Source organism: Drosophila novamexicana, unplaced genomic scaffold, assembly GCF_003285875.2.
Source record: "Drosophila novamexicana strain 15010-1031.04,08,12 unplaced genomic scaffold, DnovRS2.1 tig00000387-arrow-pilon, whole genome shotgun sequence".
NCBI classification, from domain to species: Eukaryota; Metazoa; Arthropoda; class Insecta; order Diptera; family Drosophilidae; genus Drosophila; species Drosophila novamexicana.
The window spans coordinates 4,487,525-4,505,233 of record NW_020824800.1 but is presented as its reverse complement, the minus strand read 5'-3'; the positions used below and the strand labels follow the sequence as shown (position 1 = coordinate 4,505,233).

Sequence of the window (17,709 nt, the reverse complement as noted above, 5' to 3'; positions counted from 1 at the left end):
AAAAGAACACACAAACAGGTATATGCATATATCATGGACATACATAACTGGTCCACAAAATAAGTCCACTAGAACACAAAGACTATTATACTCATATAATTTTGGCATAACTGGGATACAAAATAGGCTCAGTAGAACCCCAAAACTGTTATATGCATATAACATTAGCATAACTGACATGCAAATAAACTCAGTAGAACACACAAACTGATATACGTGCAAAACTTAATAAACAGTTATATGCATGTATCATGGACATAACTGGCCTACAAAAAAAGGTCCAGCAGGACACAAAAACTATAATATTCATATAGTTTACGCATAACAGGAATACAAAATAGGCTCAGTAGAACACCAAAACTGTTATATGCATATAACATTAGCATAACTAGCATATAAATAATGTATGTGCACTGAAAAATGAGACTACGAGCAAATTTTATTGATTGGCTACAAACTTAGAATCAGGTTAATTGTATATTTAGCTTGTGCAATCAATTTAGCAATTCAATATGTAAGCAAGATCTGAACGACTATAAAATTCATTACGAAACTGTGAAGCAAGTGCAATTCCCACTGAATTTCATTATGTGCAGCAGCTGCACCGCGAGGCTAGTTAAATATTTAAACAATTCAAACAAGTTTAGTTACACGCTGCGGTCAAAAGCGGAAAGGACAAAAAGCGCACGAAGTGCATAAGGCTTGATAGAATTGAAGAAAGTCAGGCGAAACATTAATTGAATTTCAATTTGAACAATTGGCCAATGTGCTGGCAAGAGTTGCCAGAAGTTTAATTGAATTGAGAGGCAGACGGAAAAGACCAAAAGAGAGAGAGAGTGAAAAGTAGAAATTTATACAATGCAGAACATACTTATAGAATGCAAATGAATATTTAATGCCGGCTCTGGCAACAAATTAAAATTAATTATTTAATAACATTTAATTAACAAAATATTTGTCAAACAGTATGAGCTGCGTTTGGCTGCCTCCGATAATTTAAAGGAAAACTATACGACGGTCATCATTCATGTCAAGGATGTTAATGACAATCCGCCCGTGTTCGAGCGACCCACATATCGCACACAAATTACCGAAGAGGATGATCGTAATTTGCCCAAGCGTGTTTTGCAGGTCATTAAATAAAAAAAAACAAATCGAACTTAGAGATTTGTCAATATTAGTTGACATTAGTTGTGATTGTCATGAGTTTGTTTTTAGCTTTTCTTTTGTAGCGCTTTTTCAATATGTTTTCCAATGCATATGTATATGAAGCATACGCCACGTTGTCCCTCTCCCCCACAACAATATTATTATGTTTCGATTTTAATGCATGTCATGCGTTTATTTTTCTTTGCCTGAAAAATTCCACTTTTTTGTTGGTTTAAATTGTTGCAATCAAATAAATAAATAAACAAAAAGTCAACATCTTTTTATGACTGACAACGCAAAATAAGTAAATAAATATATATTTGATTTAATGGCATTTCAATTAGGTCGACGCAAAGCAAATATTTATTTCAATTATCTACATTAAGTCAAGGCTTAAATACTTTGCACACCATTAACACAAGGTTTTTTTTTTATATATATATTTTTGTACGTTCACTTTTGGCATTAAAATAGTGTTTTTTTAGCGCACACTTTTGTCTAAAAACAGAAAAAAAAGCGATTTGCTAATGGCTTCTGCACAAAAGGATACAAAGAAATGTATTTTGCCATGCATAAATACATTTATTTATTTACAGTTCAAAAAGTCCGACAAACTAAGAATAATATGTTGATAAATCATTAAGCACGCGCAGCTAATTATAAAACAAAAATTCAATATAAACAAATTTGTTTGAAAAAAATGAATTAAACAAATATAAATGATTAAAGAGGCATGCAAACCTGATGAACATGTCGCGGACTAAAAGATAGACAGTGCGGCACACACACATGAAATAAAAACCATATACATGATGTATTGAAACCCGAGAAGGAACATTTGTAAATGAAGTCGAACATACACATATATTTTATTTAAAATTTATTTTTTAGCAAGTATATAAATAGTTTATTCTCAATTTATTTTATATTATTTATAACGAATTTTAAATTTATACTTGATTGTTATTTATATTTGTTTCTCCTTTTGGCTATTTATTTATTTTTTTTTTGTCTTTTTCTTATTTATGGCTTTATTTATTGTTAACGCACATGGACCCAATATTTGTTGTTGATGTTGTTGTCGGTTTTTATTTGGGTTTTACGTGTGCGTTAGTACGAGCTGAAATTGGTCGCCTCGGATAGTTTAAATGAAAATCAAACAACAATCGTTATAAGCGTGCGCGATGTCAACGATCTGCCGCCGGTTTTTCCACAAACTTTATACGAGCGCAGCCTCAACGAGGAAATGGCCACGCCCTTTACCATTATGCAGGTCGCTATTTCGTTTACACAAAACATATAAATATATGTATATATACACAAACACACAATATATCGTATCGTATGCTCTATTATATCGTATTGTAAATACCTTAAACATGAATTATATATAATGTACACTGAGAGAAAAGCTAGATAAGCCGGCGAAAGATTTTACAACAGCTTTGTTTTTGATATAAAATAATTAGTTGACAACAGAAAATTAGGGCATAGAGAGTTTAACAAATTCTTGCATTTACTTACATACTTAATTTAAGCATCGAATACTTGACTGTTTTCTCTCAGTGTACATGCTGCATAATAACATGTGTGTATGATAATAGCTCAGTTCTCATTAAACTATTAATTTAACATGGCAACAACAAAAGCTCATCGTAATCATTTCGCCCTCTTATAAATTATATTAAAATAACAATAGCACACACACACACACATCCATATAATAAAATTAATGAATATTCTGTGCTGCTTGTTAAAAGGTGTATAATTTAATTTAACTTAAACTATGAAGAAACGAAACGAAATGATAACTGAAAGAAAATCTCACTGCAAAATGTTGTCTATTATTTGTTGTTAAGACCATTTGCAATTTCAATTATTATTAAACATTTTGTTGGCTTTGAGAAACGTATATTTTCGACTGAGCATTAAATTTGATATGATTGCTGCTTTATACGAAAATATTTCATTTTATTTGTACTATGTGCGTCGGATTTAATTTTCACTCAAAAATATTATTTTTATGAATTGGGGAAATGTGAGCTCGAGAGATTTCAGCAAAATTTGTATTGTGCGGTTGTTGTTTGTGGTCGGCCTTTAAATGCATGCATAAATATTTTGAATACTTTGACATTTTATTTACACACACACACACAGAGTAGCAGCTGCTAATTAAATTTGGTTGTTTATTTTTTAATGCAACAAATGTATGTGCTTAAATCTTTGCATGGTTTTGTTTACTCGTTTTTAGAGATTTTTTATTGTGGTTTTATAAGCTTGTGCTTAACTAACCTTTGGTTTTATCCATTTAACTAATTTAATTCAATAATTGCATATTAAAAAATTAATAACAGCCATGAAAAGCACTTATAATTCATATATCAGGTGCTGGGATTTATTAATTGCCAACACATCAAATGTGAGAACTGCGTAGAGTGTGGCAACCCTGCTAAAACGCCACCTGGCGCACTGTTAAACCAACGCATGTTAAGTGCTCTAAAACGACCAAAACTAATTGTTATGTTATATTCCTTTTAACACTTGGAGAATTTACTTTTTGCATGCACTCAATTCTATTGCTTTTTTCTACCTTTGTTGTGCGGTTTGATTTTAATATTAGTTTTAAGCGCTGCACTTTTGTTTATCTTTTCTTGATTTACACAACGAAAAAAAAGAGGAAAAATCCAAACTAATATTGTAATATTTATGTTTATTTTCCACTGCACCGCACCGGGTTACAGGTTACCGCCACGGATGGCGACAAGGATCGTCCGCAAAATATTGTTTATTTTCTAACTGGCCAAGGCATAGATCCCGATAATCCAGCCAATAGCAAATTCGACATTAATCGCACAACGGGCGAAATATTTGTGCTTAAGGTAAGTGTACAACAAAAAACATTTTGCAAAAGCAATAATAAATCCGGGACATTCTTAAATCAACACAACTGCAATTGAAGCATTAACAAAATGTCACCAAAACCTCAACGAACATGACGATAATATGTATGAATAAAAATACTACGAATGCGCACGACTAGCAGATACCTTCGGCATAGAATAAAATGCACAAGCTCAAAAGAGAAGGTTTTCTTAATTTTGTCTACTTCTATTAAAAACAGTTTCGACTTGAAAAACAGGTATTTCACGAGTAAGTTTTGTCAGCTTTACGCAATAACCAGTATACCCACTTTGAGTGCATGCAGGGTATTTAGAAAAGTGCTTAAAAACTGCGGCCCATGGCCACATTGGAATACACAGCTGTTGTGGCCAGCGGTAACTGAAAATGATTGCGCAATATGCGCTCTGATTAAGCTCCATCAATGCACACTTAATCCCCAGACAGCTGCGGCGGGCCCCTGCATAAGAACGCCAGCCAGACCCATTCTTAACGCAACTGGGAACGCGCGAAACTCATTATTTAACATTTAAGTTTTTATGGGGCGAAGAATTGTGGGCGCTTTTGTGGCAACGTATTTAAATCAATGCGCATATAGTTGTATTGATTAATGAAGGTGGTGCCTTTAAAAATAAAAAAAGTGCCCACTCTTGTTTTTATTTGCTGCGAAAAATGGTTTTTAATCACATGAGTCGTGCATGACGTGAATGAAGTGGTGTGATAATTTATAAAGTTTGAGCAAGTCAATTAACTGAAAAGAGTCATGGACGTATCGAGGGAACTTCTAAGTGTTCTTAAGCTTGAGTTTTATATGTGCCTGAATATGATGCATTTTAAAATACATTCGTAGTGCAGTTCACATAAACTTTAACATTAATATGTTACTGTGAACTGTTAACTATCAGTAAGAAACATTGCAAGTTAATTAACAGATGGTAGAAAAGAATTACAGAATTACAGAGCCTTGCTACATTTTATTATTGGATATGTTTAGTATTGTGTGGTAGTTAACATAATCATAATAATGTGTAGGTTCATTACAGAGCTAGAAGAATGCTTAATAGTTTTTTGAAGCACTTCAGATTAATTCTAAATGAGATAAAACTAACATTGAAATGTCACTGCTTGTTGCTATAAGCTGCAGCAAGGAACTTAACAGCGTCGTTAACAGCAAATTGTTGTACACCTAACATAATGTTAGTAAACATTACAGAATTTGTTACTTGTTAAGAAGATTTCGCAATACAATTTCAAAAACGCAAATATGCTATTTAAAAGCCATGCGAATTTAAATAAATATCTCATAAAAGCTAACAAAACTAAAAGAAAAATTAAATAAAAACGTACAAGGAGAAAACCCTGCAAAAACACTTGAAAAAATTGTATATTTTTGTGTGCTCTATTGGTCATTAATGAAGTAATATTGTATCAGAATGTGCAGCTAAAAGCACAAAAACTTTTGTGGTAAAAACAATAATGCGCGTGCTGCAGTAAAGAAAAAAAGGGCAGCATAGGGATATGTACATGAATGCACACACATGCAATCCACACATAAAAACACACGCACACACACACACACACACACACACGCGCGCTCGTAGTCCAACTAATCCCTTAAATTGAATATGTCATAACAATGCTGTCAAATTTGTCATGCAAATTAAAGCGATGAGGACCGTGTGTATGTTTTTTCTTTTCTTATTTTTTGCCGCTTTCAATTTTATACAACTAATCCAATGTCAGCGCTATGAAAAGTTGTTCCTGTTACTGCATGTCCTGCTGTTATTGTTGTATTTGTAACGTTACGTTGAGGCTGTCATGCCAGAAGCAGGTCCAGGGGTTTTTTTTTTGGGGGGCATACACTCAGCTGTAGATTGTCGTTATCCAGGGGCTGGCTGCTGCGTAACAGCATGAGCCGAGAGAGATACAAAAGTGCTGATTAAAATCGTTTTTTCTGCACTTGTTATTATAAAAAGGTGGTCTTAACCCGCCCCTTTTAACCAGGTGAGGTTTGGGGCTCGGATTGCGTTGGGTAATGGCTGCCGGATTGCCGCAGCTTCACATCACATCACTCAAGCCAGCCTCTGTATGCATATCAAAGTCAAAATCAGCACCAGGGACTGGCGACCCACAGCTCAGCACAGCTGTGGGCGGGCGCTGCCATTGTGAATGGATAATTTTACAGGGTTACACACACACACACACACAAACACACAGACACAGGGAGTTTTACTGGAGCTTCGTGGAGTTGCACTTGTTCGTTTTCATATATTTGAGGGTAGCTGGGCAAGTGGTTGTGCACTCGAAGAAATTTATTCAAAATTGTGCGTACTCAAATTAAGTCAAAATTTCGTAAACTGAGCACCAAATTCGTATTTAAACCTTTTTGCCTAATTATCAAATGCCTGAAAAAATAGACTTAAATTTGGTAAAAGTTCTTGAAAAAAGTGTGCCTTATTCAATTCTAAGTATTTTCAAGAACAAAATTATTTATTGCAAGCAGAGCAAAAGAGAATTTTCGAACTGCTTTTGATTTTTCTAAGTGTTGGACTTGGCTATGTGCGCCAACAATGTTTACACTGATGTTAATCGGTTTTGCGGTTATGACAGCTAAAATTACACAATAGCCGGCTCAAACATGTTAACTCCCTTCTATTCTAGCTGAATTCGTATTTACACAGTATTTATCTCCTATCTCTCCCTTTCTAACTCACCCTCTCCCCTGCAGCCGCTGGATCGCGATCAACCGAACGGACGACCACAGTGGCGTTTCACCGTCTTTGCTCAGGATGAGGGCGGCGAGGGTCTTGTGGGCTATGCGGATGTTCAGGTTAATCTGAAGGATATCAACGACAATGCGCCCATTTTCCCGCAGGGTGTTTACTTTGGTAACGTTACGGAAAATGGCACCGCCGGCATGGTGGTCATGACCATGACAGCTGTCGACTATGACGATCCCAATGAGGGTTCGAATGCGCGTCTGGTCTACTCGATTGAAAAGAATGTGATTGAAGAGGAGACGGGTTCGCCCATTTTTGAAATAGAACCGGACACGGGCGTAATAAAGACAGCTGTTTGTTGTTTGGATCGTGAGCGTACGCCGGATTATTCGATACAAGTGGTTGCCATGGATGGCGGGGGGTTAAAGGGCACGGGCACGGCGTCTATACGTGTCAAGGATATTAATGACATGCCGCCACAGTTCACCAAAGACGAATGGTTCACGGAGGTGGATGAAACGGATGGCACCGCCCTGCCCGAAATGCCCATACTGACAGTCACAGTGCACGACGAGGACGAAACGAACAAGTTCCAATATAAAGTTATCGACAACAGCGGCTATGGCGCCGATAAGTTTACAATGGTGCGCAACAATGATGGCACCGGCTCACTAAAGATTGTCCAGCCGCTGGACTATGAGGATCAGCTGCAGAGCAACGGCTTCCGCTTTCGCATACAGGTGAACGATAAGGGCGAGGACAACGATAACGATAAATATCATGTGGCCTACTCCTGGGTGGTGGTCAAGCTGCGCGATATCAACGATAACAAGCCCCACTTTGAGCGCGCCAACGTTGAGGTGTCCGTGTTCGAGGACACCAAAGTGGGCACCGAGCTGGAGAAGTTCAAGGCCACCGATCCGGATCAGGGCGGCAAGAGCAAGGTCTCCTATTCGATAGATCGCTCCTCGGATCGCCAGCGTCAGTTTGCCATCAATCAGAATGGTTCGGTCACCATACAACGTTCGCTGGATCGTGAGGTTGTGCCGCGGCATCAGGTCAAGATTTTGGCCATCGACGATGGTTCACCACCGAAAACAGCAACAGCTACGCTGACGGTAATTGTGCAGGATATCAATGACAATGCACCCAAGTTCCTCAAGGATTACAGACCCGTGCTGCCGGAGCATGTGCCGCCACGTAAAGTTGTCGAAATTCTGGCCACCGATGATGATGATCGCTCTAAGAGCAATGGACCACCCTTCCAGTTTCGCTTGGATCCCAGCGCTGATGATATTATACGCGCCTCCTTCAAGGTTGAACAGGATCAAAGTGAGTAGAGTTTTTATGTTAATTTTAATTGATTTTTTAAGTGCTGGGAAGAATAATTTTTAATTGTGTTGAATTTGAAAGCGCAGCTTTGTTGCAAAGAAATGCTAGTTAGGTGTGGCAAGTCATATATGTATGACATTTTTAAATGAAATAATATTTCACAACACTAAACTGTGTCTCAACTGCATATGTCCATTTGCAACACTTAAGTGTTATATTAATTGTTTAATATGACAGTTCTAAGCTATTTATTTCTTGAATTAACAAAATTTCAACAATTCCCTGGCGCAATAAATATAAAGTTCCTTCAGCCAAATATGTCACTTCACAACACTTAACTTTTATAATCAGATGTAGACATCTTTTTTCTCAATTTAAAATAGTAAATTGATTACTTTCATAGGCAGAACAAGAATTTACTTAGTTTTTTCATAGAGTGCAAATCCAAAATGTGGAAACATATGTAGGTGTCGTTTTACAACACTGAAATTGTCGGCATGCTATACACAAAGCAAGATTTCAATATTACCTAATAAAAATAAACTAAATAAAACCTACACAAAGTATAAAAGATGTCTGAGAAGCAAAAAGTTTGTCAAAAATCAAACAAACATAATAAATACTTGTGTCATTTCTCAACACTTAAGTGTTAGTTAGTGCTAGTGTGCATAGACAACATTTATTTTCAAATGATTTCATTTTTAATTTTAGTTGCACATTCGGTTAGCTATTTTCAAAACACGAGCACACCAAGTGGCAAATGACTGCACGCATTGATGGCCAAAAGAGAGAGCTGAGAGTTGACCCCAAGTGTCGAAGTGCGATGCATAAAAGTTAGCCAAATATGTGGGTCAAAGTTTGAACAATGCGAAAGTGCAAAATGTTCTACTGCAATTATTGTTGTTGTTGTTGTCCATACAAACTATGCACAATAATATTGCCTTTTAGAGCTCGCATTCGAATTCGTATTCGTATTGGCTGTCACAATGTGTGGCAAAGCCAAAGCATAAAAATGCAATTACCTCGCATATAAATGAAATGAATAGCATCAAGCATTGGGCCATAAAACGGGTAATAGCAAACCGCAGCAGCACACACAATGTGAAAATTTAAATTAAATAAGCCTGAGCAAAGATACCCACCACACATACACACACACACACACGGATTCGCACACATAGACACACACACCTGTCCAGTCAAAAAATAAAATAGCAAAATGCACAAGTTTTCAATTAAATTATTCCCACATGCAAAAAAAATAGTTGAGTCTCTAGCCAGAACGCTCGCTCGGGTTCCGGCCAAGTCAAAGCATTTGGATACAAGCTCAGTGTGGTGCTTCAAGCTGCTACTGAGACGACGACTATGTATGTGTGGGTGTGTGTGGTGTGTGTCTGTGCATGGGTAGTGCGGGTTGCTATCCAATTTTAATGCGCGCCAACGGGGAGTCGGAAAAGTTTTGCGTCTGTGGCTTGACTTTGTAAGTGTGTGTGTTTGTGAATGTGTTGTGGTGTAGGTGTGTGTGTGTGTGTGTATTGGCCTTGTCGACTCCAGCGTATTTGCATACAATTTGCCTAAAAACACACCATGGAGTCTCTTTAAAAATACATTTGAAATGTGCGTTGCCCAATCCCCTTCCCCGAAAGGCAGCAGAACAATCCGAATGGAAATAGAAGAACCTTCGTTGGAGGAGGGAGAATGGGTGGGGGGGCCGGCGCTGGGTTGCATGGGCGTGGCAAGTGGTAAGTCGGATTAGCAACGACATTTGTTGTATGCATGCGGCTGGAATATGTGCATGTACGAGTTAGTCTTAACACTTGTTGGCCCGCCAGGCGTAATTACAACAAATGGGCAAAAACATACACAAAATTGTCGGAAAAGCTGCCTTCCAAAGTTGTTTCCAGTGTGCAATCAGCCGGAAACGTGTAGACTAATAAAGGTGCTTAGCTTCTGAGGTTGAGCTCTGTCTGGTTGACAGCAAACTTTATTGGTGCCTTTTGCCCATTCCGCTGCACAATTAACTAGAAAATGCTTTTAAGAGCTTAGCAACAAAACTAAATTTGTCACAACAAATTTATCTTAATATTATCCAACAGTTGTGCACAGCATTCGAATAATGTGTTGGCATATTAATTACGCAAATGTGCTTTCTAATTGACTGCTAATTAATTGAAATTGATATTCGCAAATATTGAAAGTTAGATTTATAAAATTGAGTTTTTATATTATATACAAGAAGCCAAACCTTACGAAAATCGGATGAGATTTGACTGCGTTATCGGTTGGGAAATTTTGACTTACGTCTATATAGGATATTTGAGGATTACATTTCTTCATGAACTTTGACCAAGAAACATGCTGCCAGATTAAGATGCCACATTGATCTTGACTCTAAACCATGGCCAAAAAGCAAAACCTAGTGCAAATCGGTGAGATTCGACCGAGTTAGGGGAGTGGGAAACTCACCAAATCTTTCCAACAAGGAGGAATGCATTTTTCGAATGAATTTGAGTAAAGATCTTTGAAAATAAGGCCGATCGGATGGTACACAAAAAGTTTCATACAAACGTTTACCGCGATTTTTCCACACTTGCGAATGGAATTTCCCGAAACCCCGACTGTCGGCTTCATAGCTCTACGCTATGACCTGTGCGTTGATCACCAATCAGTCAGTCTGTCAGTCAGTCAGTCAGTTAGTCAGTCAATCGGGACAAACATTTTTATATATTGATTATTGATTATTGAGATTGAAACCAATTAAGATATTTGAATAAGTTAGGAACGGTTATGTTCACCAATTGTTTGGGGCATTGAATAACTTTTGTGATATATTTGTATATATATATTTTATAAATTTCTCTCTAATCCTTTGCCCATTCATAGAGGGTGCAAATGGTGATGGCATGGCGGTTATCTCGTCACTGCGCTCCTTTGATCGAGAGCAGCAGAAGGAGTACATGATACCCATTGTGATCAAGGATCATGGCTCGCCGGCAATGACTGGCACCAGTACGCTGACGGTGATCATTGGCGATGTGAACGACAACAAGATGCAGCCGGGCTCGAAGGATATATTCGTGTACAACTATCAGGGACAGTCGCCGGATACGCCAATTGGCCGCGTCTATGTTTACGATCTGGACGATTGGGATTTGCCCGACAAGAAGTTCTATTGGGAGGCGCAGGAGCATCCACGCTTCAAGCTGGACGAGGACTCTGGCATGGTGACAATGCGCGCGGGCACACGCGAGGGTCGCTACCATCTGCGCTTCAAGGTCTACGATCGGAAGCACACCCAGACGGATGTGCCGGCCAATGTGACCGTTATGGTGCGTGAGATACCACACGAGGCGGTCATCAATTCGGGTTCGGTGCGTCTGTCGGGCATCTCCGATGAGGATTTCATACGCGTATGGAATTATCGCACACAGAGCCTGAGTCGCTCCAAGCTGGATCGTTTTAGGGATAAACTGGCGGACCTATTGAATACGGAACGCGAGAATGTCGATATATTTAGCGTGCAGCTGAAGCGTCGCAACCCGCCGCTGACCGATGTACGCTTCTCGGCGCACGGCTCACCCTATTACAAGCCAGTCCGACTCAATGGCATTGTGCTGATGCATCGCGAGGAGATCGAAAAGGATGTGGGCATCAATATCACCATGGTGGGCATCGATGAGTGCCTGTACGAGAATCAAATGTGCGAGGGCAGCTGCACGAATGCCCTCGAGATTAGCCCCCTGCCCTATATGGTGAATGCGAACAAGACAGCGCTGGTGGGCGTGCGCGTGGACACCTTGGCCGATTGCACTTGTGGTGCACGTAATTTCACCAAGCCCGAATCCTGCCGTACCACTCCGTGTCACAACGGCGGCCGTTGTGTGGACACACGCTTCGGACCGCACTGCTCCTGCCCGGCGGGCTATACGGGTCCGCGCTGCCAGCAAACAACGCGCAGCTTCCGCGGCAACGGCTGGGCCTGGTATCCACCGCTGGAGATGTGCGACGAGTCGCATCTGAGTCTCGAGTTTATAACACGCAAGCCGGACGGCTTGATTATCTACAATGGACCCATTGTGCCGCCCGAGCGCGATGAGATGCTCATCTCAGATTTTGTAGCACTGGAACTGGAGCGTGGCTATCCCCGGCTGCTGATAGACTTTGGCTCGGGCACACTGGAGCTGCGCGTAAAGACCAAGAAAACGCTAGACGATGGCGAATGGCATCGCATTGATTTGTTCTGGGATACGGAGAGTGTACGCATGGTTGTTGACTTTTGCAAATCGGCCGAGATTAGCGAAATGGAGGACGGCACTCCGCCCGAATTCGATGATACCTCGTGTCAGGCACGCGGCCAGATACCGCCCTTCAATGAGTACTTGAATGTGAACGCACCGCTGCAGGTGGGCGGCCTCTATAGGGAGCAGTTCGAGCAATCTCTCTACTTCTGGCACTATATGCCCACGGCGAAGGGCTTCGATGGCTGCATACGTAACCTGGTGCACAACTCCAAGCTGTACGATCTGGCCCATCCGGGTCTGTCGCGCAACAGCGTCGCCGGCTGCCCACAGACGGAGGAGGTGTGCGCCCAAACGGAGGCAACGGCACGCTGCTGGGAGCATGGCAATTGCGTTGGCTCCCTTTCGGAGGCGCGCTGCCATTGCCGACCCGGCTGGACGGGCCCCGCATGCAATATACCCACTGTGCCCACCACCTTCAAGGCGCAGAGCTATGTCAAATATGCTCTAAGCTTTGAGCCCGATCGCTTTAGCACCCAGGTGCAGCTACGCTTCCGTACACGCGAGGAACACGGCGAACTGTTCCGGGTTAGCGATCAGCACAATCGCGAATACGGCATATTGGAGATAAAGGATGCACGTCTGCACTTCCGCTACAATTTGAACTCGCTGCGCACCGAGGAAAAGGATCTATGGCTCAATTCGGTAGCCGTCAACGATGGCCAATGGCATGTGGTGCGCATCAATCGTTATGGCTCGGCGGCCACCTTGGAGCTGGATGGCGGCGAGGGCAGGCGTTACAATGAGACGTTCGAGTTTGTGGGGCATCAGTGGCTGTTGGTCGACAAGCAGGAGGGAGTCTATGCGGGCGGCAAGGCCGAATATACGGGCGTGCGCACATTCGAAGTGTATGCGGACTATCAGAAGAGCTGTCTAGATGATATACGGTGCGTATGCTTAATTGCTTTTTTTATTTGCCCGCCCACTAACTAACTTTATATTATGTTGTTTTATCTTTTGCAGTCTGGAGGGCAAACACCTGCCCCTGCCACCCGCCATGAATGGCACACAGTGGGGCCAGGCAACAATGGCGCGTAATTTGGAAAAGGGTTGCCCCTCGAACAAGCCCTGCTCGAATGTCATTTGTCCCGATCCATTCGAGTGTGTGGATCTTTGGAATGTCTATGAGTGCACGTAAGTCTTGCCACTAGCTAAATTCAATTTTAATTTACATTCCACACATTCATGTATTGCTCTTTCGTTTCTCATAATGAAAACGTTAAAAAAAAAGAAACAATACCTAGAAAAAGACAACTCGGACTGTGGACAAAAAAAAAAGACTCACAAAATACCTAAAACAAAACCTTTAAATTAATAAACATACATGGGTCATAGCACAAAATTAAACAACTAAGCAACAAAACGAGTGTTGAAAAATACCAAGCACACGAAAAAGTATTTCATGCCCAAGAATCGGCATTGAACATTTGATAGGCTTAATCAATTAGAGGATGCGACAAAAAATAAAATAAATAAAAGATAAAAGCAGTGAAAAATCGAAATTGTGCCGCGTCACCGGCAGCTTACGCTGTACGTCAATCAACTGACGCTGCCAGCCTGTTGAGCTGCCTCGTCCTGGTCCAGGACACACACACAAACCGAGTTAGTCGCTGGCCACGTGTTGGGGCGGTTAACGTTGCGTGACAAATCAATCGGATTAGGTTTAAGGGCAGGCACAAATCGATATGCTCTTGTCTCCATCACCTGAACGCAACTGTACATATTCACGCTTTTTCATCAGGCACTAGCTTAAACAGACACACACACACAAACACACACAAAAAAAAACACACACAGTAGCAAAATATATATGTATATCTGTGGCGTTTGACAACACGCATCACGCGTGGCGGTTCTTGTGCTTAGTTGGCCTCCACATGTCTGATTGTTCAGCCTTTGTGAAGCGGTTAACATAAATCGGCTAAAAGGTTATAAGCTATAACCCAACTGATTTCACACTGAAATGTTTTAAACAGTGCTTAATTGGTTTTCATTTCTCTGTTTGCCTTAAAGCTATTACGAAACTTTTTAGTACCACTGTTAAAAGCTGAACTCTGTTTAAATAATCTTCTAAAACGGTTAACAGACATCGGTTACAGGGAAGTAAATGTTACCATATTGGCCCTAAGTAAGACTTACTTGTCTTTGCATTTGACGGATAAGCCCAAAACAATCGGTTAATCGATAATGGAACGAAAGCCTACCAGACTAACGCCAAACATAGCTCTACGGTTTAACAGAAAATGGATAGAAGAACATAGACTGACCAAATTGGCTCTACATAAGACTTTTATATTTACCAAACGGGTAAACTTACATCAGAAAAGACTTCCATTTTTACCGACTAGTGAACATCTATCGGTTTGCCGGCTAACCCCTTAACAGTTATCGGTTAAACGGTTAAAGTTACATCAGACATAGCTTAACATTTTCGTTTGCTAAGAGCTTAACAGCAATCGGTAAATGGACATACGTGAGACCTAACCCAACATTGGCCCACATTTATGCGAATTATTTTAGTTTCTATTGCCCATCAATCACACTTAGCTGCCCTTAACAAAGATATAACAGTATTATGTTAACTTTAACATTTCGATATCGAATGCGAATTTTAAATATAAAAAAAAATAGTTGCGGCGAGGGACGCATCATGTCGCCCGATTCAAAGGGTTGCATGGATCGCAACGAATGCCTCGATATGCCCTGTATGAACGGCGCCACGTGCATTAATCTCGAGCCGCGTCTGCGTTATCGCTGCATTTGCCCCGACGGCTTCTGGGGCGAGAGCTGTGAGCTGGTGCAGGAGGGTCAGACCCTCAAGCTGAGCATGGGCGCCCTGGCGGCCATACTCGTTTGCCTGCTGATCATACTGAGTGAGCAATTCAAATCAATTCCAAATCAAAAATATACATCTGTATATATATAAATATCTAGCTTTATATGCAACAACGAACAGACCATTTAATATTATTTAAAGTGAGCAACTAGTGCTTTAGCGCCTGCCTTTAGTTTAGTTACCGTTTGCCATATAATCTGTCATTTTATTAGCTGTTCACAATACAATTCATTCATGCATATATCTACCTATATCCTACATCATGTCATATACGGGCATTTCATTTGAGTTTTTCATTTGTAAGCCTGCCTTGCCTCTCCCACACACACACACACACACACACACAATTTAGTTACCCAGCATTTTTGGACCATAATTTGCTGCATTTATTTTGGTCCAATTGAAACTGATTTAGCCCACATATATATATCATATATCATATGCCATACCATACCATGCGAATATACATATGTCAAATGCATAAAATCCCATCATTCAGCTACACACGCATCGATTCATTCATAAAAAAAATATCACAGCTCACTGAATTCCGAATTTGTATATTTTATAAAATTCTTGTGATATTTATCAGCTATGTGACGCTTATTTCATGATATTTATATTGAAAGAAAAAATGAATGAAATATAGTTTTGTAATTCCACATTCATCTGCATTCCATCAGCATCATTTGATGTTAGCGTTAACATCTTCTTTATTATCGACTTTATTTATGGCACAATTTTTTCTGTTTCCACACACAATGTTCAATAACTTTCTCTCTGTTTGTTTGTGCGTGTGTGTGTTTAAATATTTTTATAATAAATAAATGTTTTATATATCAAGAACATAACAAACTGAAAGGTATGTACTTACATATATATAGTTCCGTTTCATTTATAACAATATTTCTCTAGACAATTGCTTAATTATCTGAAATATTAGAGGATAATAAAATATATTAAAATATATCATAAATATATATACATATTAAAAATTCCTTAAATAAATATAATAAACACTTAAATCGCACTTTAATTAAACACTATATAAAAAATATTCAACATTTTGTAAAAATATTTGAGCTTAGGCAGAGTTATGCTCCTGATCACAGTTATAAAAAAAAAAAAATAGAATATAATCTTAAACATTTTCCGAGCAGCTCTGGAAAACTAATTAAGAAAACAAAGCTTAAAGTGCAGTTACTAAAAGAAAACGACTTTACAGTTTCTCTCCCACACACACACACACATACACATATTAAGAACTTTAGCTGTTACGCCCCCAGCCAACACCCACATTCACGCACATGCACACGCACACACAGGCGCGCGTTTACCTTGTAAACTGCACTGAAAGAAGCCAAGCACAGAATCCTGAAGAGCTTAAATGCCTTCAGGTAAGATAATAAATGTGCAGTCAAAGATACATACAAGTTGGCCAACAGGACGAGGCCAGGCGCAGACAACTGAAAGAGCAATGGCTGATTTCAGCTTTGGCATTTCGAAAAATCACGATGCACTAAATCCGCTTGAGCAAACAGATAGACGAAGCGCAGAACGTATATGTAGTACAACAGGAGTCAAGAGTCGTGAGTCCTGAGACCTGAGGCTCAAAGGAGCTGCCAGTTTCATTTGCGGAGTCTCGCGAGGATTTGCAGACACACAACGTTCGTTTTTTTTCTCCCTTTTTTTCGTTTTATCTGCTTATTCCCTCATTTTTTTTTCGGTTGCTACTTGTGAGATTTTTCTTTTTAAATACAAGTTAAGAGCATTTCCGCTGCGTAACCATGTGTGTGCAAAAACATATATACACACAAACACACATAAGAGCACACAGTTCAAGTTTAGAACAAACATTTTGTAGGTAAATAATGTTCCAAGAGCAGGGCGCGCGTTAAATTTTCGACTAAGAGATACCCTTTAGCCAGGTCTAAAGTGTAATCCCACTGCCTTTAAACTTTTGGAATTCCAAGGGAGCTTTGAACATTTTCAAGTGCCAAATATTAAGAAAAAACCTCAATTAACTAGAAGTGAAAATCGATATTTATCGATTTTGAGAAGAGAGGAAGATGATTTTAGAAATCCATAATAAATCCACACTGCATTCAATTAATTGGCCAACTATTAAGAAAAACCCTAAGAAATATCAGATTGAAAATCGATATTAATCGAATTTGCTGAAGTAGGTTAATCGATTTTCGATATAATAACAGCTTTTAGTAGCACGTAAATGTGTATAGAGAAAAAAGAATCTATAAAACGAATTCGATACATAGAGAATGTTAGATAGTTCCCGATGATATGTTTATATGTTTACAGGGTATACAAAGAAATTGTTTCATGCCAACTCTAAGTAAAACTTAATGACTTGAAATATGGCAAAGTTGTGCCGAGCACTGTCCAAACCTGAAAAAGTGTATAAATATATCAAGATATATATATATTTATACATATATATATATACTCTATAAAGTGC

General features: G+C 39.5%; 1 protein-coding gene and 1 long non-coding RNA gene across 5 annotated transcripts in view; one reads left to right on the top strand and one right to left on the bottom strand.

The window, feature by feature from the left end:
* The window catches only part of LOC115760241, a 141,559-nt gene that overhangs the window by 32,840 nt on the left and 91,010 nt on the right, over positions 1-17,709 (bottom strand). The window contains exon 2 of the long non-coding RNA XR_004017585.1: positions 16,108-16,164. This is a non-coding gene — a long non-coding RNA (uncharacterized LOC115760241). The remainder of the gene's footprint in view (positions 1-16,107; positions 16,165-17,709) is intronic.
* Positions 1-17,709, top strand: part of LOC115760238 (neural-cadherin) — a 120,460-nt gene that overhangs the window by 96,572 nt on the left and 6,179 nt on the right. Inside the window, exons 13-18 of one of the 4 annotated variants that reach the window (XM_030701491.1) lie at positions 2,264-2,422; positions 3,891-4,028; positions 6,776-8,099; positions 10,983-13,284; positions 13,361-13,531; positions 15,029-15,270. In XM_030701491.1, coding sequence (XP_030557351.1) covers positions 2,264-2,422; positions 3,891-4,028; positions 6,776-8,099; positions 10,983-13,284; positions 13,361-13,531; positions 15,029-15,270 — 4,336 coding nt within the window. Of the gene's footprint in view, positions 1-966; positions 1,132-2,263; positions 2,423-3,890; positions 4,029-6,775; positions 8,100-10,982; positions 13,285-13,360; positions 13,532-15,028; positions 15,271-17,709 lie in introns of all 4 variants that reach the window. The other 3 variants (XM_030701493.1, XM_030701492.1, XM_030701494.1) reach the window with 3 other exon arrangements.